This window comes from Poecilia latipinna, unplaced genomic scaffold (genome assembly GCF_001443285.1).
Source record: "Poecilia latipinna isolate Pla-1442-1.1 unplaced genomic scaffold, P_latipinna-1.0 Scaffold168, whole genome shotgun sequence".
Taxonomy (NCBI): Eukaryota; Metazoa; Chordata; class Actinopteri; order Cyprinodontiformes; family Poeciliidae; genus Poecilia; species Poecilia latipinna.
Genome location: NW_015112784.1, coordinates 262,778 through 281,027, shown reverse-complemented (window position 1 = coordinate 281,027; position 18,250 = coordinate 262,778). Strand labels below are relative to the sequence as shown.

The 18,250-nt window shown below is 43.4% G+C and overlaps 1 protein-coding gene across 1 annotated transcript; it reads right to left on the bottom strand.

Moving 5' to 3' along the window:
• Positions 1–2,860: 2,860 nt before the first annotated feature.
• On the bottom strand, positions 2,861–16,211 carry sncaip (synuclein, alpha interacting protein). Its single transcript, XM_015029950.1, has 12 exons — positions 16,092–16,211; positions 12,424–12,511; positions 12,265–12,337; positions 10,964–11,487; positions 10,636–10,810; positions 10,345–10,571; positions 9,263–9,442; positions 8,263–8,376; positions 6,892–7,017; positions 6,635–6,804; positions 6,457–6,546; positions 2,861–5,508 (listed from the first exon to the last, which is right to left on the bottom strand). Exons 2-12 carry the CDS (start codon positions 12,478–12,480, stop codon positions 4,572–4,574), a joined length of 2,673 nt encoding a protein of 890 aa, XP_014885436.1. The 5' UTR covers positions 12,481–12,511; positions 16,092–16,211; the 3' UTR covers positions 2,861–4,571.
• Between the last annotated feature and the right edge of the window lie 2,039 nt (positions 16,212–18,250).

Sequence of the window (18,250 nt, the reverse complement as noted above, 5' to 3'; positions counted from 1 at the left end):
CTCTCTCTCTCTCTCGTTGGCATTAAAGCCTGTCATATCCCAGCATGCCGCGGGGCCCCCGGCCACAGCCCAGCGGTGTCAATTAAATTTGATTGACTGAGTAAAAGAAGCACACAAATAAGCCGAAACAACAGACACAAAAATCTATACATGACCCCCCCACACACCTCACCGCCCCCCCCGCCTGTCAAATCAGCGGCTCGTCTCTCCCAGTTTCATGGAGCCGGTGCCCCCCCACCCCCACAGCAAACAGAGTGAACCAATTAGCGGCTGTGGAGCCTCGTCCAGAGGCCCCTGGGTATCGACTCAAACTGTTGTCCAATAAATGAGGTCTAATTTATCAGCTTAACTCCCCCCACCCCCCTCTGCAGGACGGAGGAAAGAAAACAAACAGCTTGTGGTTTTTGTTTTGTGAGCCCCTTCAGCCTCCCTCACATCTCGACTTGTTGTTTTACCAATTGTCACGCGGCGGCTCGTGTTTCATATTTGCCGCCATGATGGAGGGCGGCCATTACAGCGGGCCCATTAGGCTCCGTGGGGAAGCGGCGGCGCTGCGTGGGAACCATCAAAGACCAATTTGCCCTCCAAACACCATAAATCCTGACCGCCGGTAAGTGACTGTTTTTGATGCTGCTGAAGCGCGCAGGAATAAATGCAGGCTCCGTTATGAATCGTCCATTAAACTAGCAGTGAGAACAATTCACACAACACATCCGTCTTGATCCGGGTGGCCAAAAGTGGGGTCCTGGGACCCGTAGAGGGCCTCTAACTGGCCTGCAGGGGGACAGGGAAGGAAACATCAGAGAGATGGAAGCTGATATTCTTCAGGAAAACACTGTGATGAGTTAATAACTGTCTGACCTTTGACCCCTATTACTGCTGTTTTAAAAGGCAGTTTGATGTCAGGTGGTTTGAACTCAATCAGGTTTATAACATGATGCCGTTTGTAAAGATCAAGTCAAAAACAATTTGGGTTATTTAGCCTCTCAGGCAAATAAGCCATTTTTCGTTTACCATCTTATTTATTCTTTTGTTAGTTTCAAACAAATTTTTTAGTTAGACTAAATATTTAGCCAGCAAGCTAAATAAATAAATATTGAACTTCAACTAAATATTTAGCCTAATATTAAACTTGCTAACCAAATATTTTGCTGTTAAAGATTTAGTTTGTAATCTTAATATTTACCTTGATAACTAAATAGCTGGTTACTAAATATTTAGCCTTCTAACTAAATATTAAGCTTAAATAAATATTTATTTTCCAAGCTAAATATTAATTTTTCTAACTAAATATTTAATTAGCAACCTAATGAAGTTAGACATACTTTCTACAAAAAGGGTTAGGATGAAAAATCAAAGAAATGAAAAAGTTATTAAAGGTGATCTGTTCACTTTTATTTAAAATGTTTTGCTATGAATGTGATGAAAAAAAAATCCTGTTTTTCAGTGAACTCTTAAAAATTCAAAATAAATCAGAGGAAAAACTTCCTGAAGGTTTTTGGTTGATTCCCTTCCTGCCATTGAGGCCATTTTGCTTTGGCAAAATTAAAAATTAAAAAACAAAAAATAATATTTTATAGTCAGAGTGAAAATAAAACTCAGAGAAAATCAACATGACTCCAAATTAAAGTCCAGAAATAAAAGTTTATTTCAGTTTGTGTGAAACCCTCCACACTCTGAACGCGCTGGGTAGAGAAATGAACCCGACCTCAGATCATTGACCACAGACTCCTTCATTCAACAAGGTTCAGAGTTTTACTTTTTGCCAACAGTCAGTTTGGAGTTTTTCTGCAATCATCTGAAAATGTTTTTGACAGAACCTGATCCCAAAAAAACTTTAACTTACAAAAAAACAACCAGAATCAGGAGAAATTTCTGGAAACAGACAGACATCCTCCAAAAGTGGTGCTGAGGTCATGAAGGAGCAAACTGCACAGCAGAAGCTCACAGCGACAACCTTTAACCCAGGATGTGAATGGGACAAAATGGAAAACAGAGACAGAGGCTGAACTCTGAGAAGTTACATCCCCTAGTTCTCACCAGGGGGCGCTAGATCTGTAAAAATAACCTGAAAATCCAGGCGAAGCTCACAGAAATGTGGCTGAACGTTTCAGCATTTTGAATGTAAACTAACTGGACTCACTGAAGGAGATCATTTAATAACTTTGGTGCCAAACAGAAACTTTAAAAATCAGGAATCAGACTCCTGAAGTTGTTCATCAGATTCCAGCTTCATCAAATCGAGCTGCAGAAAACATTTTCCTCTCACTTCAAACCTCATGCAGATAAAATGTAGAAGGTGCTTCTTCAAACCTCCCCGTCATCTAACGTCTACCTCATGCCAAAAATACTGCATAGATAATAAAGAAATAAAACGTGGAATATAACGTAAACGATTTAAATACTAATAAAATATATACAGTGGGTTTTTTAAAGTATTTGTTGTGCTGGTGCATGATTAAAACATTTCATTTTGAACCGTAACACTGTGGCAGAAACATAAATACTTTGTCTGTAGTGAAGTTCAGGAAACAAATATGAATCGGTTCAAACGTTTCCCAGTGAAAATTAACTAAAAACGATGGGAAGGTGAGAAAAGAAGTGAGATCTGAAGTGTTCAGACTCACATCACAAATACAGGCAGATCTGAAAAAATAGTTTGTCTATGAAAAGTTTAAAAAGGTTTAAGATTTGAGGCAAAGAACATGAGAACCTTTAAAACAAAACCGAGACGTGAAAATGAAACAAAAGTGTTTAAAATGAACAATTTGTGTCAGAAAGATTCATCCAGCCGCCTGGAATCTGGTTTTCCTCTAAATATGGTCCAGAATATCCAGCAGTGAAACTGGGAGTGTCTTTTTTTAGGTAAATTAAATGTGGGGTTCCTCAAGGCTCCGTCCTCGGGTCACTTTTATTGAACATTTCCTCCTGTATGTCGATGACTCACAGATTTATGTTCGATCTTAGACCAGGTTTACTGCCAGTTTCATTAAATCTACATATATGATCAAAAATAACTTTAGTTATTAAAATCACTTTTAAAAATTCTCTCTTTTGAAGTTAATTAAATATAACTGTCGATCCATGATCTGTTGTAGCTTATAATATTACAATATTTCAAACATAAAAACAGTTCAGTTTGTTGATATTTGCCAACATTTGAAGTTAATTTTTTATTGTTTTGTGGTAACGGTTGGATGTTTGGCTTATATTCCTTCTGTACTGTGATGCATTGTGGGTCATGTAGTTTTAAATCAAACTTATAAAAAAGGAAACAGAATTTACTATTCACCCAAATTCTTCATTTATATGATAAAATAATTGGAAATTACTTGAAAATCCAAACATATTTAAACTAAAAATGTCTAAATGGAGATTATGAAAAGTTACCATTTTTTTTTTACTTTTAAAGGCAGAAGGGAACCAGCAGACCGGATGAGACCGAAACCCAGAGAGTCAGAATCAGGGATGTGAAATTTAACAACCAGTAAATCAGCTGTAAAGGATTTCATTACAGATCTCCACAACGATTTGTTTCATGAAGAAACTGATTTAAGCTCATAATAAAAACACTATAGAAAAAGAGAAGTAAACAGACACAGCACCTCATCCAGAATCCCGACCAGCACCAGGAAACCGGATCAGCAGCCACCTGGAAGTCCTGTTGGTTTAAAAGGCACTGAAAGGTTTGGGGTCCAAATCCAGACTAAAAATCTCGATCCTCTGGTCATCCAGAACCAGAAGTCTGATCATCAGCTCTGAATTTAGACCTCTGACAACCTGAGATGTTCAGAACCAGTTCAGAACCGACTGGGTTCTTTCACTCAGAGCTGAAAACAAAAATCTGACAGTTCGGTCTGGACAGACGGATCAGAAATGAAATTCTTTGGCCAAATCTAGAACTGTTTCTGGAGGATTGGGTCAAGGATCCGACCCGTCAGGATTAACTGCTTCATAAATGAAGAACTCAAGAACATGTCACCAAGAAAGCTGCTGTTTGTGATGCTGCTTGGAAATGCTAATCAGAGAGAACAAGTTCCTGAGTCAGGCTGTTTACGGTTAGCGACGGATCGAAACATTTTCTTTGATCAATTACAACAGTTTGTTCTAATAGAGATGATTGTCACTTTAAACATCCATTCATTAACCATTCATTGCAATTTGTTCCGATTTCACTTTGGCTCCAGCTAACGGTATTAGCTCCAGCTAACGGTATTAGCTCCAGCTAACGGTATTAGCTCCAGCTAACGGTATTAGCTCCAGCTAACGGTTTTAGCTCCAGCTAATAGTATTAGCTCCAGTTCATGGTGCTAGCTAACGTTGTCAGATTTAGCTAAGGGTGTTAGCTCCATCAGTGTTGGATCTGACTGATTAGTCATGGATCCCTTTAAAGTCGGATGATTTAACTGGAAAATGATCCGTTTATTATGACCTCCAATCATTTTGTTCTCAAATTAATTATTTTTCTTTTAATTTTGTTGAAACTATGAAGCTGATCAGTTTCCATGAAAAACTACATATTTACGATCTGATTGGTTCTCATGTTCTGTGCCTCGTCTGCTTCAGGCCGGTCAGACGTTGCTGACTCGGCTCTTGCCCTTGGCTCCGCCCCCGACGGACTTCCTGCCAGGTGAGTTCTGATAGGCTGACGGTTTAACCGGACCGCCGCTACTGCTGTTGTTGTTGCTGTGGTTGGAGTTCCCGCTCAGCGTCTCCATGATGGAGCGGAACGTCCCAAACGACCTCTTGCCCTCTGAGCTGGCGGCTGCAGTCCTGTCCTTGCCCGGCGGCGCCCGGCTGGGTTCTGGCTCCTGATTGGACGAGCTCTTGTGGACCTGCTCGTCGAAGGTGACCCGGAGCTTCAGGTTCTGGGAGGTCTTCCTGCGGGACGACGGCGACTTCAGGGCGCTCTTGGGGCTGGTGGCGACCTTCTGGCCGTCGGCGGCGGGGGTTTCCGGGGTTCTGGTTTCCGTGGCGTCCGGGTCACTGGACGTGGGCGACGGCGTGTAGCCGATGCTGTCCACAGACTTTGACCCGCTGAGAGAAAAGGCCAGCTTCCTCTCAGTCGAGGAGGAGGAGGGCAGGTGCTTCCTCATTACCTGATGGAGGTGGTTGGACGCCGGCTCCTCCTCTGTGATTGGCAGGTGGGTCGGCCTATCGGGTCGCAGCGCGGCCTGGTTCCGCCCCTCCTCCGGCGGGTAGCCCTCGGAGTCGGACTCGCTCAGAGAGCGCTGCATGATCTGTTTGAGTCTGGCCAGTTTCAGCTCCCTCCTCTCCAGCAGGCCGGTCCTGTGGCCCCCGGGGGCCCCGGCGCCGGGGCCCTCTCTACCCAGGCCGGCCCCCGGCTGCAGCCTCTCTCTGACGCCGTCGCCATCTTTCCCCAGAAGCTGCCGCAGCACCGAGTCCGGAGCCACGCCCCCCTGCCGGACCAGCCAGTGTCCGTCGCCAGGCGCCGCCTCGGCCGTCAGCAGCAGCTCAGGACACGCCTCCACCAGGGGCTGATGGGAACTGGAGGCCAGGGAGGGACACACATCACACACCATCATCATCACCATCGACCAATCAGCTCCCTGACGGCTGAACATCTTGAACTCTTCACATTACAAACAAAACTTTAAAAGTTTCCACTAATGTTGAAAACACAATTTTGCATTTGTGGTTTTCTATTAAATAAGAAACGATTAAAATGACACGTGAATCAGTTTAAGGCATTAAAAACATGCCACACCATCATCATCCTCCAACCACTTCCTGTCGTCTTCTTCATGGTTTCCTCCTGTAGTAACAGCTGGTTGTTGATCAAATCGTTTCCATGTCAGTGTGTTAAAAAACCTCATCTTAGCGCCAAAACTTTTAATTAACAAAACAAGTTTTCTTAAAATTGCTGTGATTCCATTAAGCCAATTTATTTCTGAAACGGACAGTAAATAGCATTTACATGATCAATGGAAACACAGATAGAGACAAACAAACATCTGCTTCAGTGGAAATGTGAAGAACTAAAAGCTGCTAAAACCTGGTTGAGTTCAGTTTTCACACCTTTAAACTAAAACCTTCAACAGGCCCATTTTTACCTGGTGCTACAGTCCAGCCAGAAAACACACACACAGATACACACATTGAATATTTCTGTCAGGACAAGAACCATCCTGAGATGGTGTGTGTGTGCAGTGTGTGTGCAGTGTGTACAGTGAGAGTAGTGTGTGTGTACAGTGTGTACAGTTAGTGTAGTGTGTGTGTGTACAGTGTGTACAGTTAGTGTAGTGTGTGTACAGTGTGTGTAGTGTGTGTGTGCAGTGTGTGTAGTGTGTGTGTGTGCAGTGTGTGTGTGTACAGTGTGTACAGTTAGTGTAGTGTGTGTGTACAGTGTGTGTAGTGTGTGTGTGCAGTGTGTGTGTACAGTGTGTGTGCAGTGTGTGTGCAGTGTGTGTGTGTACAGTGAGTGTGTGTGGTTACCTAGGTGACCTGCTCGGCGTCCCCTCAGCCTTGCTGGGGTCCATCAGCCTCTGCAGGTGTTTCTGCAGGTTGATCCTCTCTGCTGTTTGTCTAAATGGCATCAGATGAAACAAACTCAGTTTGTTCTCAGACAGCTGAAGGTTTGGTTCTGGTCCGGCGGTCGGTTGGACCCACTCACTCGTTGAGCTGCTTGGTGAGCTTGACGACCTGCGAGGCCAGCGACATGCAGGTCTCCACCACCACCAGGTAGCGGGCGCAGGTGGTGTGTCCCTGCCGCTCGGCGCTCTGCGACGGCCGCTCCCCCTGCTGGTTCTGGATCGTCACGTTGGATCCGTACTCCACCAGAGTCTGGACTCACAGAGGCAGGAGCTCAGCTTCCACACATCAACAGGAAACCAGCGGCTTCATTCAACCAGCCGCCCAGCGTCAGGTTACCTGGATACAGGTGAGGTGTCCGTACTGCGCCGCCACGTGGACGGCCGTGTTTCCGTTCTGGTCCACTTCGTCCAGGGAGATGGCCTGTTCCTGCATGAACTGCAGCAGCCACAGCAGAACCTTCTCCTGCACAGAAACAAACCGGTTTCTTCCTGGAGGTGGAGCAACATAACACCACAGGGGGGCAGCAGCGCGCCAGGCAGCTTCATAACAGCCATGAAGAAAATGGTTCTGAGTTCTTCAGCGTGTATTTAGCTCTAACTCAGGGGTGTCAAACTCCAGTCCTCCAGCGCCGTTGTCCTGCAGTGTTTAGAGGTGCCACAGGTAAAAAACAGTGGAATGAAATGGCTTAATTACCTCCTCCCTGTGTAGATCGGTTCTCCTGAGCCTTGCTAATGACCTAATTATTCTTTTCAGGTGTGGTGCAGCAGAGGCACATCTAAAAGTTGCAGGACAGCGGCCCTTGAGGACTGGAGTTTGTCACCCCTGCTCTAACTGGACAGAACCTGGTTCTGGAGAACAAAGTGATAGTTTTGGATTTTGCTGAATGATTTTTCTGAATGACGCTGCTTTTTACATGATGACCTTGAACTGAGCACAGCGCTGCTGAAACGGCTCAGGTGGTTTTAACTGAAACGACTGATCCTGAGTTTAAACTGCATCTGCAGTTTATTAATGAGGAAAACGGCTTCAGGTGATTCAAGATTTCAGTCAAAATGTCATTTATTTCACTTTCTGACAATAAAAACTGATGAACATGAGAGCAGATTCATCGAGTATTCAGCTGCAGCTAAACAATTATTTTAGTAATTGTTTATTCTGTCAATTAATTGGGAAAAATAACTGACACATTCTGCAGAATTTCCATTGAACCACTTTCTTATTTTATACAATATCTGAAATACATAAAAATGCAAATACTGTAAATAATTTAGTTCCGCTTGTAGGTAAGATATATGCCGAAGAGTGGAAGACGGAAATTACAATTTCCTTGAGGGAAAATCCCAAAGGGATTAATAAACTTTCTATTTAATACAGTATTGGACTGATCTGGTGATTATTGGTGGATGAACTGATTAATAATTGGATAACAGGTGTTGAATATTAGGTTTTTTTTTTTTTTTACAGAATTTGATCCAGGTGATGCTAAAACTGAACCTTCAGTTCTGTATAGATTTACAGAAAAACATTTTTCATTTCAGTGCAAAATGTTTATATTTTTGGACAGTTTGGCTTCATTAAAGCTCTGAATGTTTTATTTTAGCAGATTGCACATTGTTGAGTTTATATACACCAGTTACTGATTGATTAATTATTTGAAGCAGTGAGTGCTGATGAAGCTAACTCGGCTGCAGGTGTTGCCGTGGTTACCTGTCCGTATCGAGCAGCATAGTGGATCAGACTGGGATGCTCTCTGGTGCAGCTCAGCTCGGCGATGGCCTCCGTCTCACTCACCATCCACCTCACACACTCCAGATGGCCGTTCTGAAACACACACACACACACACACACACACACAAACACACACTCTTATCACCCAGAACCGAGTTCTGCAGAGAGACACCGGCTCCTCAACCTGCAGCTCTAAACAGTTTGATCCCAACATCAACAGACCTTCACACTCTGACATGTTTTATTAACAATCAGCTGGTAGGAAATCTGTCTTCCTTCATCTAGATGAGCCAATCAGAGCAGAGAGCAGCTGCTCAGCTTCCTGTCTGGCAGCCAATCAGAGCAGCAGGGCTGAACTCTCCTCCCTCTGCCTGATTGGAGGAGCTGCTGTTAGCGTTCGCATCGTTTTATCTCGGACCTGATCTTCCTCCGAATCAGAGTTTTTACAGCCGACTTCCTGTCTGCAGAGGAAGTTAAACCAAGCTGGACGTTTTAACTGGACAGCAGAAACAAAAACACAACCTGAACCGTCGGGATGCTGATCCGGTACTTTATTCACAACAGAACCAGACGGAATAACAGTCTGAAACTTTAAATGAGCTCATTCAGATTTGATGCTGCAGGAAAAAGAAAACTTGGGTGAAAAAGCAGGAAAATACTAAAAGATTCAGCCGAGAGAACATTTAGCATCTAATTCACGTCATGTGAGCAACATGATGAGCTAGATGTGCTGGATGAAAGGAGGAAATAGAGAAACAACGTTCCTCAACGTTAAAATGCTCTGCTGATCTAAACTAAAGCAGCATCTGCTTTAGTTTCAGCAGGACGATGCAGAACCTGCATCTGGTGCTGCTGGCTTCCTGAGCTCCAGATCCAGAACATTCAGCTCAACAATTAAAGAAAAATATGGCAATGGCCTAGTCCAAGTACAGCCGTGACTGCAATGCTGTAGTGGGACGTTGGGGAGCGGGTGGCTGACCTTTACCCCCAGGCCGGCGGGGGTGAGCTGCAGGCTGTTGCGCTCGTTGAGGCCGTCCTCGCCCATCAGGGAGGTGAGGTGCTGCAGGCAGTCGGCGTGGCCCTGGGAGGCGGCGGCGTGCAGCAGGTTGTTCCCGTCCTCGTCTCTGATCAGCTCCAGGTTGTCGGCCGCCAGGTGAGGCTGCAGGAGGAAGAGGAGGAGGAAGAGGCCTTTTTATGATATTAAAGTGTGAGATCACTTTAAATTAAATGGAAACAATAAAGCAGCTCAGTGTGTGAATCACTGAACAGAGTTATTGTTTCACAGCAGCTCATCCTCAGTGCTGCAGCAGGAAACAGTTAAAACGATCAAACCCAACATATTAAACAGTTTAAAATCCTCCCAGACCTCTGACTTTACTCTCAACAGGATTATTAGTGACATTTTCCCAGATTTTTTGCTTTTGTTTAATATCTTCCATCTCTATTTTGTCACTTGATTATCAAGAGTAAAAACATTTACCAGAATTTTATTTAACTAGCATAAGCAGCTGCTGCAGGATGGAAGAATATTTTATTTGGTTAATTGGAAATATTCAGTAGATTACTCAGTGATGGGACTGAAAAACAACATGATGTCAGTGTTCACATCAGTCAATTCCGATAATTATTGATTAGTTTTTTGTTTTAATTATCTGATCTGCCAAACTGCTGACATTGTGACATTTTCTGTTTTATCCAGTTTTCACTCCATGTCTTTTATTTTTCAGCAGATATGAGGCGCAGGGGAAAACCTGGAACAGGTTGTTGCTAAGCAACCAGCTGGAGTGAGTGAGTTAGTTGATGCCACACAGCCTTTCCTCCGCCTACATCTCCCAGAATGCTGTGCGGTTCTGGATTGGAGTTGGGTGAAATAATTGAACATTCCATCAGTCATATTATTATTATGGATATTGATCACATATCTACTGTGATTGATTTATTGTCCAGCCCTGCTCCAGTCCTACAGTAATGGTTTGCAGCGGTTCTGTTTCCTCCAGATAAATTAACGTTTTTATGAAATGTGTAGAAATCGTTGCGCCTCGCTGTAATGCCTCCACCCACCAGCAGGGAGATCTGCCCCTCCCTGACGATGTTGATGATGTTCTGGTTCTTCTTCGTCTCCTCGTCCAGCTCTCCCCTCGCTCCTCCTCCTCCAGGAGTCCAGGGTTTGGAGGCGTCCGGTTTACCCACAATGCACCCTGCCAGGGGGAACGCCAGCCCCCCCGGAGGCTCCGCCCCCGACCGCTGGCTGTGGGGGTCCGGGAAGACGCGCGCCGACAGCAGCTTGTCTGGAAGCAGAACCGATCGGGTCAGAGCGTTTCCTGATGCCAGAGGGAAGTTTTCACAGCCCACCTGCGTCAGAGAAGGAGGAGAGAGAGGAGGAGCTGAGGAGGCCGGGCGGCGGCAGCTCCGCCTGGTAGCCGCCGCCGCCGGCTCCTCCCGGGGAGCGGTGCAGGTGGTGGAGGTCCGGGTCCATGGACTTGGACTTCCTGAGGTCCGACCACTTCACCGGAGACAGAACGCAGAACTGCAGGAGAGCAGAACCCAGACGGAGCTTCAGGGTCACAGCAGTCCTTTTATTAAGGAACTAAAAATAAAAACTGTTTTCCTTTTAGTGGAGCGTGAGTCGCTGCTAGAACCCGTCAGTGAAGCAGAACCAGAACCAGGCGGTTGGACTCACCGGGGTCTGGCTGCTGCTGCTGCCCAGGCTCAGAGGCTCGTTGTGGGTCAGAGTGGAGCTCTTCATCCCTCCTCCTCCTCGGTTCCTCTCCAGGGTTCCCCCGCCGGCGCCGCCCCCCGCCGCGGACCGCCTGTCGTGGGGGACCCGCGGCAGCGTGGACATCTGCTGGCTGGACTTGATGTACGGCACGTCCAGAATCTCGTCCATGTCCAGGTCGTAGTGCTCCAGCTCCCCGAACAGAGCCTGAGCGTTGCCGCCGACCTTCGCCTTCCCGTCGCACGGCGTGGAGGCGCCAGTCTGCTTCTCAGAGCTGGACTCATCCTTACCGACCTCGCTCTGCTCCAGAACCGGACCCTGGTTCTGGTTCTTCCCGTCCGAGTCCGACTCTGTGGTTTCTGGCTGGTGCTTCAGGGGGGAGACCCTCTTCACCGGTCGGAACTTGCTGTGGACCTCGGCCAGGCCCGTGGGTTTGATCCCCCCGCCGCTGTGGGAGGGAACGCCGCGGCTCCAGTTGATGGCCGGAGCTGCAGAAGAAGAAAATATTCCATCTGAAACATTCCTGAAAAAGCAGACAAACGTCCTGGATGTCTTCACTTTTTAATCCATGAAAGTTCTTTGGTTGCTGTTTTAGTTCTGTGAGTTGAGACCAAAACCCAACAAACAAACTGCCGTCAGTCTGATGGAGAACATCTGTAACTGAAACATGCCGACATTCTGCCAGGTTTCAATCAAGGAATGATTGGATGAGGAATATGGAGAACTGATCCTGCCAAAATTGTCATTTAATACAGAAATACATAAATGACTTGGTAATTAAAGTGCCTCATTTGATCACACACAGTATAAATTTAACATTTCTACTATTATGTAATTTACCTTTTCATGTTAAAGTCCATTGTTTTATTAGTTTTCTATTATATCTCAATGTTTCCCATTTTTTCATGATATTTTAATTGACTGCCACTATTTTTTTGCAAATTTAGTTTGTTAACATTCCTTCTTTGCATTTTCTTGTTTATTTAAATATTTATTTTTATTTTCCTTCTTTTCCAGACTGATTCAAAGGTCAGAGGTCAGCAAATCAACAAACAAAACAAAACAAAACAATTCCTCCAAGAATAGTTACAGAAAGTTCATTAAAAAGCTCCTCAGAAAGCTGCAGAAACATTGATCTGAACCGGTTTCCATGACCCAACCCTCCGGTCCGGTCCGGTCCGGTCCGATCCGGTCCAGTCCAGTCCAGACCAGTCCGGTCCGGTCCAGTCCAGTCCAGACCAGTCCGGTCCGGTCCAGCTGCTCACCTGGTCTGTCCTCTGCCGGGCCATCGCTCCTTCTGGACAGTTCTGGGATGTTCTTCAGTGATGTGACAGAATACTGGAAAACAAATGACAGGTTCTGATGTTATGAATCATAAACGGGTCAGAACAGAACCGAGCGTGGTTTTGGGTTTCCATACGGACCACTGAGTCATCGGAGAAGTCGATCTCATCCAGGTCCAGGTATTCAGGAGCCTCCATGTTTCCACCTCATCATCAGAATCAGAACCAGCTGCAGACAGAAGCAGAGTCACAAACCGGGCCGGACCAGAACATTCTGCTCTGCTGCCGCGATACAATCAAACAGGAAGCGGCTGCAGGAAACCCGACCAGCCCTGATGAAAACTGGGTTTCTGACCCAGACTGGGTCCGGATTTACACACAATACGGAGGAAGTTCTGGAAGTCGGGTCCAATCTCGGCAGAACTTTCCCCTCAGCAGTAAACGGACTGAAGCTCAGAGCTGAAGCCAACAAACATCAGGATAATCTGGATTAATGAGGAGCGGCGTTCCGCACGGCGCGGCCGACCTCAGACGGCCCGAACGGGTCGAACCGGCACCACAGGGGTCCGGCTACAATCCAGGACCGGTCCGGAGAGGGTCAAGAGGTCAAACAGATCCAGGAGAACCTTTAATACTGATGCTACTGGTGATGCAGATTAGGATTATCTCAGATGTAAATATTAGACATAAATAACTAAATACATCTAAATATATATATATATATATATATATATATATATATATATATATATATATATATATACACACACACATTTATTTAGATATATTAATATCTACATTAATACTGTCATATATATAAATATCTAAATACATTTTTGAGATACAAGTAAATATTTATTTAGATATTTAGAAGTAAATTATTTATCATCTAAAATATAAATGTAGGCATTTATATATAGATAATATTATAGGTACCGTATTTTCAAATAAATAAAATATCTATTCATGAAATATGTTTTCTGTACTTCAAACTTGAGATTAAAAGTGATATTTGAATCATTTCATATTTTAATCAATAAAATGTTTTCTTGCCAAAAAAAAAAGAACTGAATTGTTTTTTTACCAACATTTTCTCTCTCATATTTTTCTTTCACTAGTTTAAGTATCTGCTAACGAATGGGTCAATATCAATAACAATCAATGTCGATTGCTAAAATAATTGTTTACAAATCCTACCTAATGCAGTGCTTTGTGGCAGAAATTTTTCACATAATTACTTTTAAATCATTAATCTGATTTATGTAACCATAAACATGATGTAATACTCAAAAAGTAAATCTTACTTAAAATGTATTAATTCACAGTGGACCCACCTCAGCGCTACAGCAGAAGCTAACGTCTTCAGTCTTTCTCATTGCCACTCATTAGGGATCAGCCAATCAGAACCAAGGAAAATAAAAGACGATCCTGGATTGGCTGGTTTGTAAACATCAGCCAACAGTGAGACAAGTAGCTTTGAACCAAAGTATTTCAGATTCTAAGCTTCATTTTCTGTTATTTTAGACATGCTTTATGGGAAAAATCCACAAACAGGTGAATTTTCTGCAAATTATTTGAAGCTTTGATTCAGAAAAAACCCAGAAAGCCTGAATCAGAACCAGGCAGTTCAGGACTGATTTTTCTGTAGTAGTTAGCATGGGTGTAACGAAATCTGAAGTTCTGAGACAAACCAAACAGTCACCCGTCTTCCTGCTGCGACCGGCGACTGTACCATGTTTTTATGATTATATTTGTTTTTATAATGTAAAGCACTTTGAACTGGCTTACTACTGAAATGTGCGACACAAATAAACTTGATGGATTGATTGTTACAACAGGACAGCTACTGACTACTTATCCCTACTCCACATAACCCAACTGTTCTGTGGACCTGGAATCACATCCAGATGTTCCAGGATCGTTTTCTGATGATCCGAGCAGAACATCTGGGTCCTTCTGGACTCAACCGCTGGTTCTGTCTGGGCTCACAGTCCCAGCAGAACCTCAGCGTCAGACCTCTGCTCACAGGATGGCAGAACCGTCCAGAAAACCCGACCGGACTAGAACCTGCAGCAGCAGGAAGTCCACAGAATAAAAACTTCTGGTTCTGGTCCAGCTTCCACTGAGGCCGCAGCATGCTCAGGAAGCCGTGGAGCTGCTTTTTCCGTGGGAGGAACCGCCGAGCTGAAACCCCTAAATGCAGCTTACAGAACCGGGCCGGCCCGGATAACAACCGTTTGGGTCGGGAAGCTGAAAATAAGAGCGGAGTGAAAATGGGAGCAAACATCTGGCTGCTGTGTTTATGTGAACAGCTGATGATCCGCCCGGCTGCCGGGCCGCCAGCAGCTAAAATAAGCCCAGCAGGCCGGCGGCTCCGGACCGGTTCTGGAAGATCCACCCGGACTTTACTAGAAGAGCGTCAGAGGTTCTGCTGCTAGAACCAGAACCAGCACCAGTAACCGACCCGACTGAACGCAGCAGACCGAAGGGAACAACAGGCTGGTTCACTGAGAGAACCAGAACCAGAACCAACTGGGTCTGGTTCTGTCAGTGGAAATGTTTCCACCAGTAAAAACAGCTATAAAAAAAATCACATGAAAGGACGAATCAGAGCAAACCGACGAGATCCAAACGATCAAATGCTCAGGTCCGAGCAACCCAGAGAGGGTTTTAAAATCTGTTTTATCAAAAACCAAAAAAACAACAACAATATTTTACAAAAATAAAGAGAAAAGATCAATATTTTATGTGGGTGTCACATTCTTAACCAGGTCAAAAATTCATAACAACATGGATTTTTATGCATTATTATTTTTGGAGCAATGAGAGTTAAAAGAGAAAAAAAAAACGACCCAAAATGGCTTATCTTTTAAAAGTGAAGTAAAAATAAAATTTTTTTTTTCGCTTTTACTGCATTAAATCTTTTAAACAATCAGCAGGATTTTCTGTCTGGAGATGAATCATAATAATATCCAAACAGTTCACACAGAATTCAGTCAACTGCTTCAAGACAAGAGGAACGCCTTCAGGTTAAAGTTATTATCATAATGTCACATCACTGTTTAATGCTTTAATTTAACCAGGAGCTTTAAATCCCTGTAAAAACCCAGCGATGCAGCGCAGCACCAGAACCTGACCCAAACTGGACTGGCAGGTTCTGATTTGTAGTTTTCCTGGAGTTTCCTTCTAACTGCAGCCACAAACTCATCCGACTCAGATCTGGTTTCATTCAGCAGATAAATTTAAACAAATCTGATCATGAAAGAGGAAAAAAATCTAAGCATATATATTTTTATAAACTTACATCCAATAGAACAGAATATTTATGGGTTTTTTCTCCTAAAGAATAAAATGATATCTGGTAACTAGTAGTAAACATAATTTCAATCATTTAAATTTCGGTCCTTTAGCAACTACCTTTTAATTTTTTTTTTTTCCTGGAAAGTTTACAGATAAACTTCTGTCCATTTAATGTAAAAACTTAAAGACACCTGAACGCAACATTTAGTGATTCCAGGTTAATTTTTCCTCCAGTTTAAAACCGAGCTGGATGTTTTCAGGCAGGGATGAGAGTCAAACTGCCTCTCATTTGATGCTGGACAGTAAAGGTCTTCTGATCTGTCCTGATTGTTGCTGCCAGCTGGTTTAATCCGCTCATCCTCCAGCAGGATCAGCAGCTAAGCTACCAGGCTAATCAGCTAACAGGCTAACGGGGAAAGCTGCTGGAAAATTGGGTCGAACCGGCGGCTCGGCTGGGAAACCTGGAGCTTCCCGCTCAGGGTGTCATAGAAAGCCGTGGAAGACTGTACCGTATCGAAGTCAGGGTGGGAACCCGGAGGAATGAGCCGGTGTAGGGGCTGGAGGAGCCAGCGGAGCCGCTAGCTGATCCAGCTGTTTTTTTCCCTGCTGTCGCCTCGATGTCTTCAGGAGCACAAAGACTTTGACATATGGGCCAATCAGAGAGGAGCGCAGGACAGGAGGGCTCACTCCGACACGTTTTCACAACCACGGAGCGCTGCTTCTGTTTGAGATGCCGAAGCTGGTCCGTTAAAATATCGCATTACGAAGAATGTAAAGGAGCAAAACAACAAGAAAACAAGTACATTAAGGTTTAGAAATCAAGATTAATAAAACATAAATTACATGAGAAAAATATTTTTAAAAATAATTTTAATGAATAATGCATCATAATTGATCCTTTAGGAAATCATTCATAACAGAAGCTGTTTCATATTTGAAATAATGATTTTTATCATGAATTGTTTTTAAAGAAAATCTAATTTCTCTAAAATAAAACTAAGCAAAACAAAACAAAGATATTTCTAAAGTTGTGGATAAACATAAATTGTCACAACAATTAGTGAGTCAAAACACGGACTAATTCAATCAGTTTTAAATTACTTTCATTTTAGTTGCTCATAATTAAACACTCCAGAACGAAATCTTGATCTTTCTGTATTATTATAACATGAAGTGAACTAAAACACATATTTTGTTATCACAGTCAGTGGTGTTTTTATTTTTTGCTTAATTTTTTTTTTTTCTTTGACATGGTTAACATGGCTCACAACCCGGGGCGGCATGAGTAGGATCAGCCCGTAGACCAACAGGACTCGTTACGAAGCCACGGAGGTTGGACAGAACTCGCTATGAACCCCTGGAGGTTCACTTCTTTATTTAGAAGTCCCATCTTTCAACCCAATACCTTAGAGTGCCTGATTGGTGCATTTTTAGAAGTGTATTGCAGACGCCTCTGATCACACGTCTGAATGGATGTGGCTTCTTCTGTGGCTGGTCTGAAACCCACTGGCTGGCTTTGTGGGTTTCCTCTTCAGATGGCTGCTGGTTTTGTTGTTCCACTATGTCTCTCAGCCTTTTGTTCAGCTGTTCAATGTCAAGCTCCAAGTTGGTGTTTTTCTCCTCTAATAGGTAGTTTAACTGCTCGAAGACAGAGTTTTTCTGCAGGACGGTGTATTTCTCCTCCAAGTTGGTGTTTTCCTCCATCGTGGTGTTTTCCTCCTTTAGCGCGGCGTTTTATTTCTTCATGAGAGTGTTTGTCTTATCCAGGTGAAGAAATAGTTAATATTTGCTTTTGTTTGTTTTTCTGCCAGACCAGAAAATTAAAAATAAAAACTTTTTAAATTGATTTTTCTAATACAAACATTGTTAGATTTTCCTGCTGCCTTTACATTAAATTAAATTGAAGGTGCTGCTGGCTGAAATTTGAGCTTTATTTTTTTTCCGATATGGGTGACTCATCGTTACGATAGACGATCTTTGGCAGCCAGACAGGAGGAGGAGAGCCGTTATTTGGACCCGTTATCCCTAGAATAAAAAAACCTGGTTATAAAACCATACAGAGTACTTTAAATCATTATTCTCATCAAACTGTCCAAATTAGCATTTAATTCTCATAAAACCTTTCATCTGTCTCTTATTTAAATAAACTTTACTGATTCAATCGGCTCAGATAAGTAATTATTACATTTCAACATGACACGTTCATCCTTAACACTAAATCATTTTTACAGTTTTTTTCCCCAAATATTATTTGGTTTATTTATAGTATAATAAATAAAGCTGTTGTATACTTTTGACTTTATTAAGCGGCTAATTACTTTAATTTACTAATTTACCAGTTTTATTAGATTAATAAATATCTGCATCAGCTTTTGAGATTTAAGATTAAACCTAACTTTGTTAACTTTGTGATATTTATTTATATCTTTTCTGAGACAAAATGATGCAGCACATTGAAGTCCCAGCATCAGCAGCTTCAACGCAACACCGCCACCTAGTGACAAACGTAGAACATAACAGCGAGAAATACTTTCTTAAAGCTGAGTGACGCTGAACTTCCTCTGTCTGGACGCTAGGTGGAGACAAACTCTCTGCCAGAGTTTCCTGTGCAACCTGAGAGTTTTCTTCTTCTTTATGTTTCCGGACGGTGCGCTCCATTCTCCTCGGT